This window comes from Oryzias latipes, chromosome 20 (genome assembly GCF_053564925.1).
Source record: "Oryzias latipes strain Hd-rR chromosome 20, Olatipes_Hd-rR_3.1".
NCBI classification, from domain to species: domain Eukaryota; kingdom Metazoa; phylum Chordata; class Actinopteri; order Beloniformes; family Adrianichthyidae; genus Oryzias; species Oryzias latipes.
The window spans coordinates 442,402-461,154 of record NC_136256.1 but is presented as its reverse complement, the minus strand read 5'-3'; the positions used below and the strand labels follow the sequence as shown (position 1 = coordinate 461,154).

The following is an 18,753-nucleotide window of genomic DNA, read 5'->3' as shown; positions in this document are numbered from 1 at the left end:
ACGGTTGCCAGAGGGAGAGATGCTCAGTTTGAGGGGAGCAGAATGTCATTGGAGTTGTTATTGGGTGTTTGAAGAGAACTGGACTGGTTGTCCAAATTCCTTCCCTACTGATAGTGCGAACATCATGTTTCTAGTTTCCCAGAAGGGAAAAACCAGTGTGCATCCATGCAAAGATGGAACACAATCCAATCCACTTTATTTATATGGCACATTTCTCAAACAGGCAGTTTCCAAAGCGCTGTACAGTGACCAAGAAACAGACAAAAGATTGCCAAACAAAAGAAAAACAAAGTACACCAGTAAAATGAATACAAATAAAATTAAAAAAAGATAAAAACAAGATAAAAACACAGATAAAAATACAGATACAAACACAGAGGACCACACAAATAAATCATCAACGTTTTTATCTTTAGAAGACAGTGGACTCAGGTACTCTTCAAAACGCTTAATTCAATTTGATTTTAACTTCATGCAATCGATGGTGTCATATTTAAAAATAAGTAATAACATGGTGTCTGAATTGCTTTAAAAGTCCAGGGGAACCACATAGAGCTGCACTATCTAGTATTTTAGTGTTTTAGGGCGGGAATTTGGACACTGCCATATATTTTAGACCAGTAGGTGGTCGACTTACACTCCAACCCAGTAGGTGGCGGCATTGCACAGTGTCATTGGTGTCTCCCGCCATTTCGAGCCGCAAGAAGAAGACGTGATGACGTTGGAGTTTACGTACTCAACGTAAGAGGTTGCACAACTCCGCGCGGTGACATTGGGACCGAGCTAACGGAAGACCGAACACAGCTGTGAACGGTGAGCGTTTGTCCCGCGTGCCGGTCGGTGGGTCCTTTGAAGCCTCAGCGCGTGAGCGGAGATACGACGAACCAGGTGAGGAGCGTAAAACGCCATAACCTGGCGGACTTTAGCTAAAGCCAGCTGCACGAACGTCCATCCAGGTAAATGTTACCAGAACACGAGGCACAGAACGGAACCACGAGGCCAGAGCGGAGTTCTGAGTGAGGACGGGTGGGTTTGGAGCTCAGTCAGTGTGTTGCCTGTGAAACATTGATTCGGTCACCGCGGGGCCGTTAATGAACGTTAACGGAGATGCTACGCAGATTCTGGATTTCCGTTTAAACCTTCTTTTATTGTACATAATGACATTTACAAAAGTTCACATTCAGGTATGTAATTAGAATAAAACTTTAACTATCAAGTCGGCTATGAACCTTCATCTCAGTAAATCCCCCTTTCACAACGACAGCTGTTAAGTCACGCGGGTGACGTCAGCGCTTCCCCTTCCCGCTGGAAGATGGATGAAGGCACAGGTAACTGGAGCCAGGTAACCTCTAGGTACCGAGCCAGGCTTCCCTTCAGTGACACCGTTGGATTGAACAAACTGCATATAATTCCAGCTTCATGTGGAAGTTCTGGTTCTGTGTCCATCAGCAAGACAGCAAACTCCTCTGTTGTCATGTAGTTGCTGTGATATGCTGGGCTCCACGTGGTCCTGACTGTCTGGTTCTGACCTCCCGGTTCCGACTGTCTGGTCCTGACCTCCCGGTCCCGACCGCCTGGTTCTGAACACCCGGTTCTGATCGTCTGGTCCTGACTGCCTGGTTCTGATCCGCTGTCTGTGCTTTCAGCAGGCAGGATGGGCGCTTCTGCGTCTACACCTGCAGCCGTGACCGTCCAGGCGGAGGCGGTGGCCGCTGCTCCTCAGGGCCGCTCCGTGCACCAGGAGGTCCAGCCCGTCCAGAAAGGTACCAGAACAATGATGTAGTTGGTGATCCGTCACATGGAGCTCCGTCACATGAAAGCCAAAGGTCGGCAGCTAGAGTGACTCTATAAAAGAACTGGCTTAACCGTTCACAAAGAAATCTATAAATCACATCTCACTCAGTATAAGGACCTGGTTTCTACCACTAAGACAAACTATTTTTCCGAACTCATCTCCACAAACAAAGGCAACTCCAAAACTCTCTTCTCCCTGATGAACACTATTTTCAACCCCCCTGACTCTCTCCCTCCCCATTTCTTTTCCACTGAAACCTGTAACTCCCTCATGTCGTTCTTTAATCAGAAAATTCAAGTCCTCCATCAACAGCTTAGCTCTTCTCTCCTCCCTCCCATCCCTGACTCTTTTCCCCTCAATCATATGTTTTCCTCCTTTCAACTGCCTGACCATGAGGAAATTTCCTCCCTCATCCTAAAATCCAAACCCACCACCTGTTATCTTGATCCCCTCCCAACATCTTTAGTTATAGCCTGCCTCCCATCTCTCCTTCCGCTCATTGCTGCCATTATTCACTCCTCACTCTCATCTGGTACTGTCCCATCACTTTTTAAACCCATCCTGAAAAAACCCAGTTCAGATCCCAACTTATTCAATAATCTCCGTCCAATTTCCAACCTTCCCTTCATTTCAAAAATTCTTGAGAAAATAGTCGCCTCTCAACTCTGTGATCATCTGAAACACAATAATCTTCTGGAACCTTTTCAGTCTGGTTTCCGCCCCTCCCACAGCACTGAGACTGCTCTGCTCAAGATCACCAATGACCTCCTCACTGCAGCTGATTCTGGCCTCCTCACCATCCTCATCCTCCTTGACCTGAGTGCAGCCTTTGATACCATTTCTGACTCCATCCTCCTCCAAAGGCTCTCCTCCCCCTGCATCACCTCCACCCCCCTCCTTGGTTTCAATCCTACCTCTCAGACCGAACCCAATTCATCCAGCTTAAATCATTTAAATCTCAGCCCTCCTCTGCCTCTTCTGGTGTCCCCCAAGGTTCTGTCCTTGGTCCTCTTCTTTTCATTACTTATCTTCTACCCCTTGGCAATATTTTCCGTAAATGTAATGTTAATTTTCACTGTTTTGCGGATGACACCCAGCTCTATGTATCAAGCAAACCTGATTCCTCTCTTCCACCCTCCTCCCTCCACTCCTGTCTATCTGAAATAAAAAACTGGTTCACCTCAAACCTTCTTAAACTCAATAGTGATAAACCGAGCTACTTCTAGTAGGTTCCAAATCCACCCTCTCCAAAGCCACAAGTCTAACTCTTTCCATTGATTCATCTTCTGTCTCCCCCTCCTCTCAGGTGAAGAGTCTGGGTGTCATCCTAGACAGCACCTTATCTTTTCAGTCCCACATCAATAACATTGCTCTGTCTGCCCACTTCCATCTACATAACATTTATCATCTTCGCCCCTCCTTCACTATCCCCTCTGCTTCTATCCTGGTCCACAGTCTGGTCACTTCCCGTCTAGACTACTGTAATTCCCTCCTCTTTGGTCTCCCTCAAAAAACCCTCAATAAGCTCCAACTGGTCCAGAACTCAGCGGCCCGCATCATCTCCAGAACCCCCTCCTTCAGTCACATCACCCTGGTTCTCCACCAGCTGCACTGGCTCCCCAGAACCTCCAGAATCCAATTCAAACTCCTCCTGTTCACCTTTAAGGCCCTCCATAACCTGGCCCCTCCTTATCTCTCCAACCTCCTCCATATCAAAACCGCCTTCCGTTCTCTTCGGTCCTCCTCCTCCGTTCAGCTCTCTTGTCCTCCGGCCCGCCTCGTCACCATGGGAAGCAGAGCCTTCAGCTGCTCTGCTCCCAAACTCTGGAATTCTCTCCTTCCTGATCTCCATAACATAGACTCTCTACCATCTTTCAAATCTAAACTCAAAACTCATCTGTTTATTTCTGCCTTCCCATCCTGATTCACCTTCGATTCTTGTCTTTTATATTTATTGTGCTTTTAATGTCTATTTTTAACCTCTGTCTGTACAGTGTCCTTGAGTTTCGTGAAAGGCGCTTTAAATAAAATGGATTATGGATTATGATCCTCCAGGCATGCTTTTGAAATGATTCCTTCATTAACATTCTCTCCCACTAGCTTACAGCCCGTCACAACCCCAAGCTAACGTTAATGCAGTTCAGTTTATTCACATAGCCTGACATTACAACAGCAGTCGTCTCAATGGGCTTCATAACACGGTCTTCAACCTTTTCTGAGCCACGGCACACTTTCTCCATGACTGAACTCCATCCAAACATTGAAAAAGCAGAAACTCCTAGTCTGGATTCATCTGCAGTCCCTCCATCATCTCACAGGCATTTTTGGGATAATTGTGGCAGAAAAAGCTGGAAGCTGCAGCTGTTTTTTCTGAAAGATGGAATAAAAGTTAAGTTAGTTTTTAGTAATCATTTTCTACTAAATTATCTGACATTTTACCTGGTAGTTGTTTTACCTCCAGTTTCAGCAATTTGATGTAAACTCACAAAAAAACAATACATTCTTTGTAAATTGTGATTTATTTTATATTTATTTCAGTGTTAGTGCAAAGGCAACTGTAATTCTTAAACAATTATATGATCACATCTTCACTTTTTGTGGTTAAAAGTGAACATTTTGAAGTTTTATTAGTTTTTCTTTTGTTTTAATCAAAGATGAAGTCTTTGAAAACTTTAACAAAAATGTTTGATTTCTTTTTAGATGATTCAATTGTTTCAATTTAGTTTAATTGTCTGTTTCACCTTCATGCTGTTTCTTCAATGTTGTTACTTATTCTAAAGTTTAACATCTAAAATAATCCAGACGTTCTTAGAAAAGTGTTTCAGTTGTAAAGATGACTTGGACCAAACTCTGGGATGTTGAAATGCAATGAAATATCTTAACTGTCATTTTACATGGACAACGAAATTACAGTGCAATTTTTTTCTGGTGGAATAAAAAAGTCATAATGAAATAAAAAACTAAAACTGGGAAATTAGACAATATAAGAAAATCATATACCAAATATAAAAACACCAGTAGGTTCCACCTTCTTCCCTTCATAAATGACCTTTATGAGCAGCGTTTGAGGCCACGATGGCTCTCGGATAGAAGCTGTTTTTTGATCTGTTGGTCCTTGTTTTAATTGTCCTGGATCTCCTGCCTGAAGGCAGCAGTTCAAACAGGGAATGTCCGGGGTGTGATGGATCCTGCAGAATGTTCCCAGCCTTTTTCAGGCAGTGGGAACTGTACAGGTCTTCCAGGGATGGGAGAGGGCAGCCGATGATCCTCTGGGCTCTCGTGGTGACTCTCTGGAGAGCTGTCCTAACCACAGCTGTGCAACTGGCAAACCAGGCACAGACGCAGTATGTTAGAATACTAATGTCACTACTACATGTACTAATGTCACCACTACATGTACTAATGTCACTACTACCTGTACTAATGCCACTACTACCTGTACTAATGTCACTACTACATGTACTAATGTCACTACTACATGTACTAATGTCACTACTACATGTACTAATGTCACTACTACATGTACTAATGTCACTACTACATGTACTAATGTCACTACTACATGTACTAATGTCACTACTACATGTACTAATGTCACTACTACATGTACTAATGTCACTACTACATGTACTAATGTCACTACTATATGTACTAATGTCACTACTACATGTACTAATGCCACTACTACATGTACTAATGTCACTACTACATGTACTAATGTCACTACTACATGTACTAATGCCACTACTACATGTAGTAATGCCACTACTACATGTAGTAATGCCACTACTACATGTAGTAATGCCACTACTACATGTAGTAATGCCACTACTACATGTAGTAATGCCACTACTACATGTACTAATGCCACTACTACATGTACTAATGCCACTACTACATGTACTAATGCCACTACTACATGTACTAATGTCACTACTACATGTACTAATGCCACTACTACATGTACTAATGCCACTACTACATGTACTAATGCCACTACTACCTGTACTAATGTCACTACTACCTGTACTAATGTCACTACTACATGTACTAATGTCATAATGTTTGGCTGTTAATGAACACAAACCTGGAAGGAGAACTAAACTGTTGAACCTCTGATTTCATCAAGAAGATTTCAAACTGTTTCATGTGTGTTCGTTGTGGTTTAAGACGTTTAACAGGGAAGACTCATAGTAGAGCAGAGATGCTGTCACTTTAACCCGATGCATCATGGGAGATGTAGTGATGCAGGGCTCGACATAGCCGCTGGCCCGGTCCTGTTTTTCGAGCAGTACGGACCACAAGACTTTATTTTTTACTTGTCCGCTCGGGCCACTAAAATATCTAACAATTAATACATTTTTCACCTTTTACAATAAAGTATATTTTGCGAAAACGTGTAGATTTACCTCGTCTTTATAATTCACTTTTTCTGCTAGTCCTGTGTTCAGACTTCAAGGGTTTCTATGGGAAACCTTTGATCACTTCTCCTCTCCCGCCTGCGCGCGCGCGGCTGTCACTGCAGAGCACCACGCGGCACGCGCTCACTCATTTTTTTTTTCAAACTTTATTGAATGTAACAATTCAATACAAAACAATGTTAAACAGCAACAACGAAGGAACAAGCCAGTGGGTTATTATTACATTTTAGGCAGATATATTTAAACTGACACACATATCAGCGCGCCCCCTGGTGGTTTTTCACCGCGATGATCATAAATCCAACACCGTCACTGAAGAGAGACTGAAGCATGTCAGAGATGTGGAAGACATGGCAGGAATAGATAGGAATATGTCAGACGGAGTGACGGGTGGAATTAGTGCTATGGACAGCAAGATATTTAATGAATGCATTGAAGATGAAACTGTATGCACTAAGCTTTAAGCTGAATGTCAAAGAATCAAAGGCAACTCAAAATACCTGAATCTCAGACTCAAATGGAGTATAAGGTCAAACTACTTAATTTTGTTTTTCTTTACAACACTGTAAGCAGTAAGTATTTCTAGTTAGCTGAATGATCTCAGTAATTTAATTGTATTTAATTTTTCAATTATTTAATTTAATTAGGTAACTAAAGTAACTAAAAAGTAAATGTAACTTTGCAACAGTAACAAAAAGCAGAACCTTAAGGCAGTCAGGGCAAAAAAGTCAATAAAACTTCTTAACTATTGATTAGGAACAAATGTGAAATAGCAGTGATTAGAAGCAGCATGAAAACTTCTGAACTAGTGTTTCCTACTACACTGCAGTGCTCTCTTCAAAACATCTGAAACAGACTAGAGCAGATTTAAGTTTGATATGCTCTATTTTTAGTCATTGAAAAGTGTAGAAATAAGTGATGTCACCAGAATGCACCAAATTGCACCATATTAAAAGTTTCCGGGGGGGCATGCCCCCAGACCCCCCTAAAGTTGCAAGCACCTGCGGAGCGGCGGGTCTCGCTGTGCGCAGTGTCGGGCCAGTAACTTTCAAAAACTACTGGCCCTGTGGGCCAGTGCAAATTTCTGGGCTATGTCAACCCCTGTGATGGCAGACAGACTCTCTTCTCTGAGCTTCATTGTTTTGTTCACTTGTTCCACGGTCTGATACGACATTCTGTGGAAAGCTGCAACTCTAAAGACGAGCTTTAGCTGGTGTTTCTGTTGGAACTGAGAGACTTTATGAGCAGAATCAGAACAAGGAAGTGAAGACTTAAACCAGTTCTGATTGGTCAGACTGATGACATGTGATTAAGCCTCCAAGAATGATTGGTGGAGACAGTTAAAGGGGCGGGACTTTTCCTAAAAGAGCTGAAGCTGCGGCTAAATCGCGGTACCATCATTCTGATCAAAATGTCTTTAATAGAATCAAATAAACATAAAAAAAAAGTATTTTACTATCTTTCATATTCCTAACGACTCAGTGTTTGGATGAAGACAGAGCTGATAAACATTTTAACATCAGTGAATGAGGGTGATTTCCCACAGGTCACCTGACCATCTCCCACTGGTTGAAGAACACTGCTGTATTAAACATGAATCATAAAGAACATATAGTCATAGAATTCAATAAGTAACAGCTAAACTAAACTGGACATCTCTGCCCTTAGTCTCCTTCGTTGTGAGGAAAATCTCCTAAAAAAACAAATTCCAGGAATAAAGCAGAAACCTCAGGGATGTCCACCCAGGAAAAAAAGGCGATCTTCCTTAACTTTGTGAGAGAATTCGCTTATCTAACTCTACAACTACATGTTTAAATAGTCCAGCAGACGAGCTTCATCTAGATGGAGTTGGGGGACAGCTGGGGGGGGCAGTCGAGCCTGAGACAGGATCCACAGCCAGGTGTAGGAGCGGGAGCAGAGACGAGGTACTCGGTCAGGAACAGGAGCACGGATTCTGGAATCACTCCCCCAGTGGGGAGTGTCTGAGCTATCCAGCGCACAGTTTATGAGCCAGATGATCTTTTGGACACTTGAATACAGTTTGCATCATCATTTGGAGGTTTCTGTACTAGAGCTGTGCTCCAACTGCAGCTCAGAGGTCCGTCTCAGTGATGACTGGAGGATTCTCCGCCTTTCAAACACAGACCCCCCCTCAGTGCTCCAGAGAAGAGGCAGGAGTCACTGAGGGTCTCAGAGACACTGGCAGCTTTCTGAATGTTCTGCCTGTAGCTGTTTAGAACAAGATTCTGAGGACAAACCCGTTCTAGCTGCTTTGATTCTCTGTATTTCAGTTCTGTGATTTCATTTGTGGCTGATCCATCGGTGGATTTCAAGCTGTTGTTTTGACTCATCCTTTGTCTATCAAAGAATTTGCTGATCACATGTTCTAATGATCTGGTTCTGTTTTTCCCAGCATCTCCTCAACCAGAGTGTCCCATGCACCAAACCCCCCCTGTCAAAGGTGCGTGTCTGGGCCTTCAAAAGCTTCTTTTGGTGTCTAGTTTCTCCCTCATGTGTTTTGATCCATAAGCTTCTGTCTAGGGTTGGGCGATGTCCCTTAAATTGGCCGTTGGCGATGTTTTCTATTCGTTGTTTTACTTTATTACTTTATTTATTTTATTTCCCAACTAATGACTCATCCGCCATTATCCAGTATAAACTGAGGGAAGTGACTTTAACAAAAAAAAGTAACAAAGAAACTTGAAAAGTAGTCCGCTCCCAAACCTAACTAGTCAAGTGGACCGGCGGAGCGCGGACTTACAGCTTTGTGTTTGAGTGGAAGGGGGGGGGGTGCTTTGTTACATGAGCGGTATGTGGGAGATTTAGAACTGCGATCCGTTCAGCAGCTCTAGGGGAACGGGCTACCGAACTCAGAACCGGGTCTAAAAGTGTGTGTCTGAGCAGAGGATCTTGAGCACACACACAGCGCTTTGGGGCGGTGTGAGCTTCAAAGCAGAAAGGCCGCTCAGTCCTTAGAAAACATTCAAACAATCACGTGGATTTGTGTTTCCAGTCGTGTCCCGACTAAATAAAGGCTGATGTTATTCCCACATGTTTACGTCCAGCCAAGATGCAGATTGCAGCACCACCCAAAGCTAATGCTGTTAGCCCGTGTTAGCATACTGCTAATTCAGGCTTCTTTCCGGCTCCGTTTTTCAACAGAAAAAGCACTGACCACACGGATTAAAAATAAAACGATGAGCGAACAGGCGTTTCATAATAATCGTAACATTATTAAAAGCACGTTTAGAAGATCGTCTTGTTACAGAGCTGACATATCAATGTATAAAGCCGATCGGCAACATTGTTTTGTATTGAATTGTTACATTCAATAAAGTTTGAGAAAAAAATAGCCGCTCGGCGGAACTGATATCCGCTTCCGGTTTTTCAAACCCTACTGCGCATCTGCGAATGATTTATTCCGACCTAAAGTGTGACCCATGTGAACGTTTGTTATATTCTGAAAACATTTTTCTGGGCCCATCTACACGGTTGGATTCTAATCCGACCATTGATCCCATCATGTAACCGCGGCTCATGGTGTCGACTCGCAGCGTGGCGGGGGCGTGGCATCACGATGGTGGTCTCTCCATCGGGATGTCAGTCACCCATCACGGTGGGCGATGGTATCGTCCATCGGCACAACCCTAATCTGTCAAATGAAGATTTTCAGATGTATTTGCTGTTGTCAAGCCTTCCTCTGTTCTGCAGCCTCTCCACCACCAGAGTGTCCCATGCACAAAGCTGAGCCCGGTCCAGCCCACCAGAACCAGGCCTACCAGTTTGTGGAGTGTCCAATGAGAGCTGCAGCTGGGGTGCGGAGTGACATTGATCCAGCTAACATGGTACGTTCCTGACTTCAGAGATGGGGCCAGACCAGCACAGTCAGAACCAGAGTAACACGTACGGCATGTCGATGCTCCGTGTGCACGCAGATGCCTCCTCCAAACCAGACGCCGGCTCCAGACCAGCCCTTTCCTCTGTCCGTGGTCAGAGAGGAGTCCACCATTCCCCGGCACGGCACCGAGAAGAACTGGGTCTATCCGTCTGAGCAAATGTTCTGGAATGCCATGCTGCGTAAAGGGTTAGTGTGTTTGACCTCACAGCCTGATGATGGCGCTGTTGGTGACTGTCTAAAGCTCCAGACAGACTTGTGACATAAAAGAATGTGGAGCAAATGAAAGCATGAAGGATCTATGCCTTAGTTAACAGAGGAAACTGGACTGACTTCAGGAAAGTGTTTGGGTCATGGCTGAATGGAGGGTGGAAGCCTCACCTGTTGGGGTTTGTGTTTTGCAGATGGCGCTGGAGAGAGGACGATCTGGCTGCCCCAGACATGACCAACATCATACAGATCCACAACAAGAACAACGAGCAGGCCTGGCAGGAGATCCTGAAGTGGGAAGCCTTGCATGCTGGGTAAGTCAATATGACCACACCAGTCCTGCACAGACCTGCTGATCCATGTGTGACACTCCTTGGATCTCGTTAGGTCTCTTTAACATTGGCCTTAGACCCATCTTTGCCCATTATTCCCAGTTTAGTTAGAAACTCCAACTGGACTGAGTGGCCCCTCCCCCCTGGCATTCCAAACGGGAAGGAGCTGCTGGCTCCAGGAAGCCAGAATCCCATAGACGTCCATAGAGGACAGCTGTCAGTCATTGTGTTGGTCACAATGGAATGACTGACAGTCAGACACACTTGGTCCAAACCTGTTTGGTTCTGCAGTGTTCTGGCATCAGTCCACACAGAGGAAGCTAAACAGAACGGGGCGGTTCTGCTGCTGCTCATGTTCTGGAACTCTGAATGGAGGTTTCCATCCCAGCCCATCCTCCTTGTTTCAGAGGCTACAGGCTCAGAGAGCTGCAGCCTCTCCCCTCCTTCCGCCTGTGACACGGCAGCAATGTGGAAATAACAGGGCTGGTTAAAAAATCATACTCGTAAAAGAGAGCACGGCGACTTGTAAGCGCGCTCTACACGGGTCTGCGCGCGCAATCACGCCTGTTGCTTTACATAGAATCACGCAGACAGTCTCCCCTCTGAGACCGCCGGGGCGCCGGCCAAGAAATAAAAGCATTAATTAGCCGCATCATTGAATAAGCCGCAGGGTCGAAAGGTGGTGACAAAAGTAGCGGCTTATAGTCCAGAAAATACAGTAATAATACTTCAGACTTGTGGAAATGGTGAAAGCGTTTGATCAGTTGGACTGCTGACCCACCGATTCCTGGAATGGGCTTTTAAAAGTTCCCTTCTGTCTGTGGCAGAGAGTGTCCCTGTGGGCCCACACTGAAACGGTTTGGGGGGAAGGCCAAGGAGTTCTCCCCCCGAGCACGCCTCCGCCACTGGATGGGGTGAGTGCTCCGACCCGTTACCTGTGGGTGGTGTGGTTTCAGTACCTGAAGGTGTTGTTTCTGCAGTTACGAGTTGCCCTTCGACCGCCATGACTGGATCATCGACCGCTGTGGTAAAGAGGTGCGCTACGTCATCGACTACTACGACGGCGAAATCAACAAGGACACTTACCACTTTTCCATCCTGGACGTGCGCCCCGCCTTTGACTCCTTAGGCGCCGTGTGGGACCGGATGAAAGTGGCGTGGTGGCGCTGGACGTCCTAAGAGCCGAACTGTTGAAATATTTAATGTCTGGGTGTGCAGCGCTTCAGCAGACTGGGGCTCTGCTCATCGGGTTTCTGCTTTGGGGTCAAAGGCAGCGTCCTGCAGGTCATGTGACGGTCATGTCAGTCAGTTTAGGGCTGCAGATGCTCACAGCTGGAAGGGATGTTCACAGGGCGGCGCATCGGGGGGATTTTAGGGAGGGTGGGGTGTTTGGAAGTCAGGATGTGTTTTTTGATCCTCTGACTGTAAAACCATATTCCAGAAAAGTTGTACACTGATGTAAATGGCTCCAGTGGGCCTAAAGGTCAAAAGGTCACCTCTTTCTGTTTGGAGAATGTGTCCTCCACAAAGATTCTTCTGTTCTGAGGCATCAACCCTGAATAAAACCTGCAGAACCGTGTCCCATCAGGTGTCAGTGCACACACATGAAACACGCGTGACCGTCTGGACGTCCTCACTGCCTCAAGTTGAGTTTGGTGAATCAGAGACCCATGCAGCGGTTCCTCTTAAATCATTCTATCAGACCATCTTTTCTGACAGGACGGGGAATTTGAGGGTTTTTCCAGCACCGGCCCCAAACCTTCACATGAAGGAAGACCCCATGCTGGATGAGGTCAGGTTTGCTGCTTCCTTCACGAGACAAGACTCCTCATGGAGTTTATAACATGAACAGCCTCCCAAAAGAAGAAGATTCAGGCAAATGTTAACCCTCATTCTTTTGTCCCCAGCAGCTTTCTGCTGGTTTCCTCTGAGGTGCCTCTTTGTCCAAAGACGACTCGTGCTGCAGGAAGGACCTCTGAATCAGACTAACGGGTCCAATGTGAGCCTCTAATGTCTGTGCAGCATCACCTCAGTGTGTAGAGGAAAATGCAGCACAGACTCTGTGGGCCTATCTATACTTTTTACAACAAAACAAATGGGTTCAATTCAGTATTTGCTTTGTTTCACCTTTTTTTCCAACAAAGAGTGCAGTAGAGTCAACTGATATTTCATCATTCTGATCAAAATGTCTTTAATAGAATCAAATAAACACAAAGAAAAGTCTTTTATGATCTTTCATATTCATAACTCCTCAGTGTTGTATCAGGGCCTGTTTGGATGAACACAGAGCTGAAATCCTGGAGATGGGAAATCTTTTTACATCAGTGAATGAGGGCAATTTCCCACACTGCACCTGACCATCAGTTGAAAAACAGTTTTATTGGATCAAATTGAGTGATTTTATTTTTAGAATTGATTGATTCTTGTCATAAAGGTCACTAAATATTTACTAATACATTTGTAAAAGTGGGAAGGGGGGACCAAAGCGCTCGGAAAAAACCGAGACGCGGTCCTTTCAGCCAACCAACAGACCAACGTGCTGTAAAGAAACCTTTGGGGAGGAGTCATAGTAGTAGGTTTAGGGGCTGTCATCTGGACTTAAAGTTTGAAGACGTTTCACCTCTTATCCAATAGGCTTAGTCAATTCTGAATTAGCTGGTAAAACAGCTGGTGTACAGTGATCCCTCGCTATAACATGGTTTACTTTTCACGGTTTTGCTACTTCACAGATTTGCATCGTGCATTGTGCTCTGCATTCTGATTGGCTAAAAAGTCACTCCGCTTCTTCTCTACCTGTGCGTCAATAACGTTGCAGTTAACGATGCTTGCTTTGCCAAATTAACATTACGTACGTGCAAATTCTCTTGCAATTTCGAGTTTCTGTAAAACCCATAGAAAAAGAGAGACAACAACTGCCTCTCACTATGTTCTTCTCCCGAACAAACACAGCTGCACCGCGGGCTTCAAATGAAGAAAACACTGCAGAGAGGAGTCAGGATGCAGCGGCTCAGTCTGTAGAGCAGTGAAATACACCTGAGTCACTATTTGTCTGACTGTACTTTGTATTTTTTTCAAAATCATTTTAAATTTTCTCCCGTTTAATCCATAACTCGGGTCACGGTGGGCGGGGCTAATTTCCGCAATTTGAAGCCTTCTGTTCACATTGATGATTAAAATTATTATTTGACAGTACAGAAGTTATTTGTTGAAAAAAACGTTTCTAAAGTACTTTTATTTGTGAAACAAATGCTTGAGCCTGTAAAATGGTTTGTTCTTTCTTTTCAATGTATAATATAGTATGTAATTGTATATTAATTGTAAAACAAAACAGAGGTTTCTACTTCACGGATTTTGCCTATCATGGGTTCTTTTTGGAACGGAACCCCCGCGAAAAACAAGGGTTTACTGTATATGCGCTCATGGGGGAGGAGTCAGACCTGAAACTGGATTGCATTGTCAACTTTGCCTACATAGTTTTGGGTCGTAAAGAGTCCTTTGTCCTCAGCTGGGGGTTGGGGAGCCAGGGACTCCCTCCCCAAAGTGGCCCTCTCTTTCAGCTGTTAAGGGCCCAGGTAGAACTGGTTCTGTTTGTTTGGGTTTCAGAACACTGCCGTAGAGAAGGTTATTCAGAAATGACAAAGGCTTTTGGAGAAGAGGCGAAACGTCTTCTAACTTTAAGTCCAGATGACAGCCCCTAAACCTACTACTGTGACGGAACCAACCTGGATGAATGAGTCTTCATCGACATAGATTTTCTTCTTGGCTCTGGACGTCCAGACCTGGCGGTCACGTCTGTGATTGATTTTCTTTTGTACTCCACCTTTGAAGCCTTAATCCCTCTCCTGAGGTCACACCTGGATGTGCTGTGCAGAACTCTGTCACCTGTCTTGAAGGAAGCGTTCTGGCCTATCAGAAGGGACTTTACCTCTGAGGTCATCAAGCGTTTTTGCTTTGGATAGACACGGGTCCACTTGTTCACAGTGACCGTGTCTGTACATGTGCTCCTCATTCATTGGTAGTGGATGGGATGTTGAGGATGGGGACTAACAGTCCTGCTGCTCCAAGTCTGCTGCAGGTGGTTCACCGTAGATCCAACATGATCCAGACAAATGTTCCATGTCAGCAGAAATTACTTAGACAAGTGTTTAGCTAAATGTTCAGAAAGGAAACAGAAGATGGGGATTCATGCGATGTTATTTCTGACGGTGATGGGGACAATTAGACATGTGAAATAACCAGAAAACATCCTCTACAAATAAAGAAAAGACATCATCTTGGTGGTTAGTGCTCTTGCCTCACAGTGAGAAGACCCTAATTCAAAGCCCAGCTTGGACCATGTGTCCAGAAAAAATCTACCAGCCATCATCAATCATTATTTTACAAAGAAAAATTACAGGTGTTTAAAAAAAATGATATTTGTTTCATGCAGACAGAGGAAGTCACCACATGATAACAAACCATCAGATAAAACAGGATTATTTTATCTAAGGAACTCCTGTATTGATTTCTAATCAAGCTTTGCTTTCTGCTTTTGGCGTTAAACTAGGACAGATTTACTAAAGGAAGCAGATTGACAGAAAAAACACATTTTTTCCCCTAATTCTGCCTCCAGTTTCTTCACTTTTACATGAAGTCATAACAGAAAGGGCCTAAAAATATGAAAATGTTTTGGATTCTTGCCATTGACTGATGCAGCGCTCTCACAGGCGGGGGCTTTTTCAACTCTGTTATGTTACAGTGGGGCAAAAAAGGCAAAAAAGTATTCAGTCAGCCACCAATTGTGCGAGTTCTTCCACTTAGGTAGATGAGAGAGGCCTGGGATTTTCATCAAAGATAAACCTCAACTATGAAAGAAAAAAGATCCACAAATTCACATTGTCTGATTTTTAAAGAATTATTATGTTGGAAAATAAATATTTGGTCACCAACAGAAGTTCAACTCAATACTTTGTTATATCCTCTTTGTTGGTAATGAGTGGTTCAGCTGTTTCATCAGTCTCAGCTGATGCTAACACAGAGGCGATTAGCAGAAATGATGGGGCTGGGGGGGCTCTTCTCACGGTGTGTGTGCTAGCGTGTCTTTGTTTTTTCTCAGCCTTGTGGAAGAAGCTCCTCTTTACTTGGTCTACGTATGGCGAGAGACCGGCGGACTGACTTTACTCTGAACAACGGAGACGCTGGAGAAGAGAGCTGTGAAAAGAGAATCTCCATTTTTCCATAAATACAGTCCCGTGTAAAAGTATTCATAAATCCTCCTTGAACTTTTCAAACTTTTGCCACATGTCAGGCTGCAAACATAAAGATTTTAAACTGTACTTCTCTGTAGAGAATCAACAAGTGGAACTCAATCATGAAGTGGAACCACATTTAATGGAGATTTCAAACTTAATTAACAAATAAAAAACTGAAATATTGAGCGTACATAACGATTCAGCCCCCTTAACTCATGTGTTATCCTAGGCACTTTAACATTGGGAGTTGGGTCATCTAGACCCACTATACAGTGCTCTGAACCTTTTTTCTTCAATGATTTGTGATCTTCACTGGTGTCAATGGATTATATGAAATCTTTCCACCTTTATCCACCTTTGTCATGGTAGGGAGAACACCTCAATGGTCATCTGGACACCATAAGATGGCACAAGGCTCAAATTAATACTTTGTAGCGCCACCCTTTCCTGTGATTCCAGCTGTAAGTTTCGCCGCTGTCACTTATTTTATTTCTTTTTTACATTAATTGGTGTGTCGAACAAAAATAAACTATACATAGATAATAATTGGGATTTGGTGCCCTCTCCAGGAGATGGCGCCCCATGTAGCCTCTGCCCCGGGTCGCACCTGCTCTAGATTCATAAAGACATTACACAGTGTGTCTCAGATCAAGCTTAACTGTTCCATGAAACAAACAGGGGGGGCTGTGAGAGACGTCATCTAAAAGCTTAAATAAACCAAATACTGGCAGCATTTTTCTTTTTATTGTAGGGATTTTAAATATAATTTTAAGTAGTTTAAAGGCTGTTATATTGGCTTTCACCTTTATGAATTAGCTTTTGTGTAAAAAGGGTTTTGCATACCAAATATAACAAATCATTGTGTTGATAATAAAGGTTTTCATCATCACTAAGGTTTATCTGAATTACATTCTCCTTCTTTAGCAGTCCGTCGATGACGCGGGGAGGAGCTTGTGCCTATGGCGTATGTGGGAGGACATCCCAACTGCTGTCTTGAATGTCCTGTCGCAGGTGTCACACCTGTACGTCTCTCCTAGCTTGGGCACTCATAGGAGCTAGCAGCTTGCCCAGTACTGCTAGTACCCTCTCTATGGGTAGCAAAAGTACAGAGGCAAGGATGAACCAAGACAGTCTGCACACATGCAGCCAACTGCATCCAATGGCTGGAGCAGACCTGGATCCGGTTCTGCAGCACCCCTGGTAGCTGCGTCGGCACCGCGGTGCTGGTTCATCCGCTGTCTAGCCGTTGGGATTCGCATCCTCTTCCGCCATCGTACACCGTTGGCCAGACTTTGGTTCAGCTGTAATCCTGGGTAGGGGCGCAAGAGGGTGCTATGACTTGCCCAAGGTGAACCCTCATACTAGTGGAGGGAAGGAGATGTCTTACTTTTCCATTCTAGACTGGCTCCAAGCAAGATCCAGCCACTTTGAATTAGAATGGCATTACAATTGAAATTGTCCAACGTAATATTTTTACCAGCCAGCCAATTAAGAAAAGAGGACTAGAAAAGTTGAACATGCACATAAAAAAGTGTAAGAAGTTGTTGGAAGGATAGATAAATGTTACTGCTTTTGTTTGATGTGGGGCAGGATATGATTGACAGCATTTCCCTGTTTCTCGTCTTCCATGATGTCATCATTCTGCAGCACATATTCAACATTTCTCTGATCATTTCATGTGAATTCCTTCCACACAGAGCGCCTCATGTCTGAAACCTGCTGTCAGGATATGCTGAGCCCTCATTTCTGAAGAGTTGGAATGATTTCATTATTCTGAATGAGCAAACATAATTACATTTAGAACTGTAGGTCTTACCGTTTAGGAAGTCACCCTGTCTGTCCAGTAAAGAGATATTTACCAAATTCCCTTTTTCAACCAAGTTTCCTAAAAATGATGACTGTCTCTTAGGTAGAATGTACCTGTTATTCCATAGAGGTGTGTTGGGGGAGTGTTTGAATATCAAGTTCCAGTAAAGAGCGCTCCTTGGTGTTAATTTGATCATTTAACAGGCAGTTTCCCAACACCATAGCCACAGCGAGAGAAGAGTCAACTAAAAAGGAGTTTTTGTTCAGATTAAGTTCAACTGCAGAACCCAGTCATGACAGAAAAATCCATGGCCTTTAAGCCTTCCCCTAGATCGACTTGATTGTGTCAGCTCTTCCAATATATTGACATTTTTCAGATGAAATTAAAGTTATGGAGTTAATACATTTGGCCTTTTTATCTGAAAATCTCAAGAGAGAAGCGGAGCATTTGTCTGCCGCGGACGGTGAGCGGAGGAACCGACTGTGGAGAAAACAAGCTGGCGTTCTTTGTTGTAGGAGGCGCCTTTGTTAACGGAAAAGAGATTCTTCCACCTTAAAGACGGACTGAGATGACTCCAGGAATTACAGAATGATCTGTACTGATCCTGTTACTTGAATCTAGATTTTAATTGAGCTCATTAACTGATTTAATTTTTATTTTAAATTAATCTTTGTTTTTTTTATAACATGGTAATGTTGTTTTAAGTACTACACTATACTTAAAGTGACTTAAATAGCAGCTCTATGATTTTATTTTCTCTTCAAACTTGCTATATGCCACATTGGCTTGATATATAAGGAAATAATTATTGTTATGGTCAAAGTTCACAGCTTTTTGCTCCAGGTTTGCAGGTTCTTATCCTGTCTCTGTTCCTAAGCCACCAAAGATACTTTCTTTCTTCTTTGGTCTAAATATTTGAATTTCCATTTGAATTTCATGTCTTCGTCCATTATTTCTTTAACTGTGAGAAGTTTAAGAAACAACTTTAAACGTTTTTGTTTTGGAAGTAATTTAATTTAGATGTTTGTTTTGTCCAATAGTCCCACTCAATGGAACCAGACA

General features: G+C 43.7%; 1 protein-coding gene across 13 annotated transcripts; it reads left to right on the top strand.

Moving 5' to 3' along the window:
• The first annotated feature begins 704 nt into the window (after nucleotides 1-704).
• hccsb (holocytochrome c synthase b) lies at nucleotides 705-12,232 on the top strand. 13 transcript variants are annotated; one of them, XM_078938170.1, is made up of 9 exons: nucleotides 1,049-1,184; nucleotides 1,265-1,328; nucleotides 1,647-1,763; nucleotides 8,630-8,677; nucleotides 9,928-10,061; nucleotides 10,152-10,300; nucleotides 10,516-10,635; nucleotides 11,481-11,567; nucleotides 11,634-12,232. In XM_078938170.1, the coding sequence occupies exons 1-9, from the start codon at nucleotides 1,092-1,094 to the stop codon at nucleotides 11,830-11,832; spliced, it is 1,011 nt and encodes a 336-aa protein (XP_078794296.1). In that variant the 5' UTR covers nucleotides 1,049-1,091; the 3' UTR covers nucleotides 11,833-12,232. The 13 variants fall into 13 exon arrangements, with proteins under 13 accessions (XP_078794303.1, XP_078794298.1, XP_078794304.1 ...); XM_078938172.1 differs by lacking the exons at nucleotides 1,049-1,184; nucleotides 1,265-1,328 and adding an exon at nucleotides 706-888 and having other exon boundaries at nucleotides 1,650-1,763; XM_078938173.1 differs by lacking the exons at nucleotides 1,049-1,184; nucleotides 1,265-1,328 and adding an exon at nucleotides 745-956.
• The last annotated feature ends 6,521 nt before the right edge of the window (nucleotides 12,233-18,753 follow it).

Coding starts and splice junctions, on each gene's coding strand:
- hccsb (XM_078938170.1), top strand. CDS start 1,092: ATGAACGTTAACGGAGATGCTACGCAGATTCTGGATTTCCGTTTAAAC. Junction 8,678..9,927: donor CCAAACCCCCCCTGTCAAAG/GTGCGTGTCTGG, acceptor TCTGTTCTGCAG/CCTCTCCACCACCAGAGTGT. Junction 10,301..10,515: donor AATGCCATGCTGCGTAAAGG/GTTAGTGTGTTT, acceptor TGTGTTTTGCAG/ATGGCGCTGGAGAGAGGACG.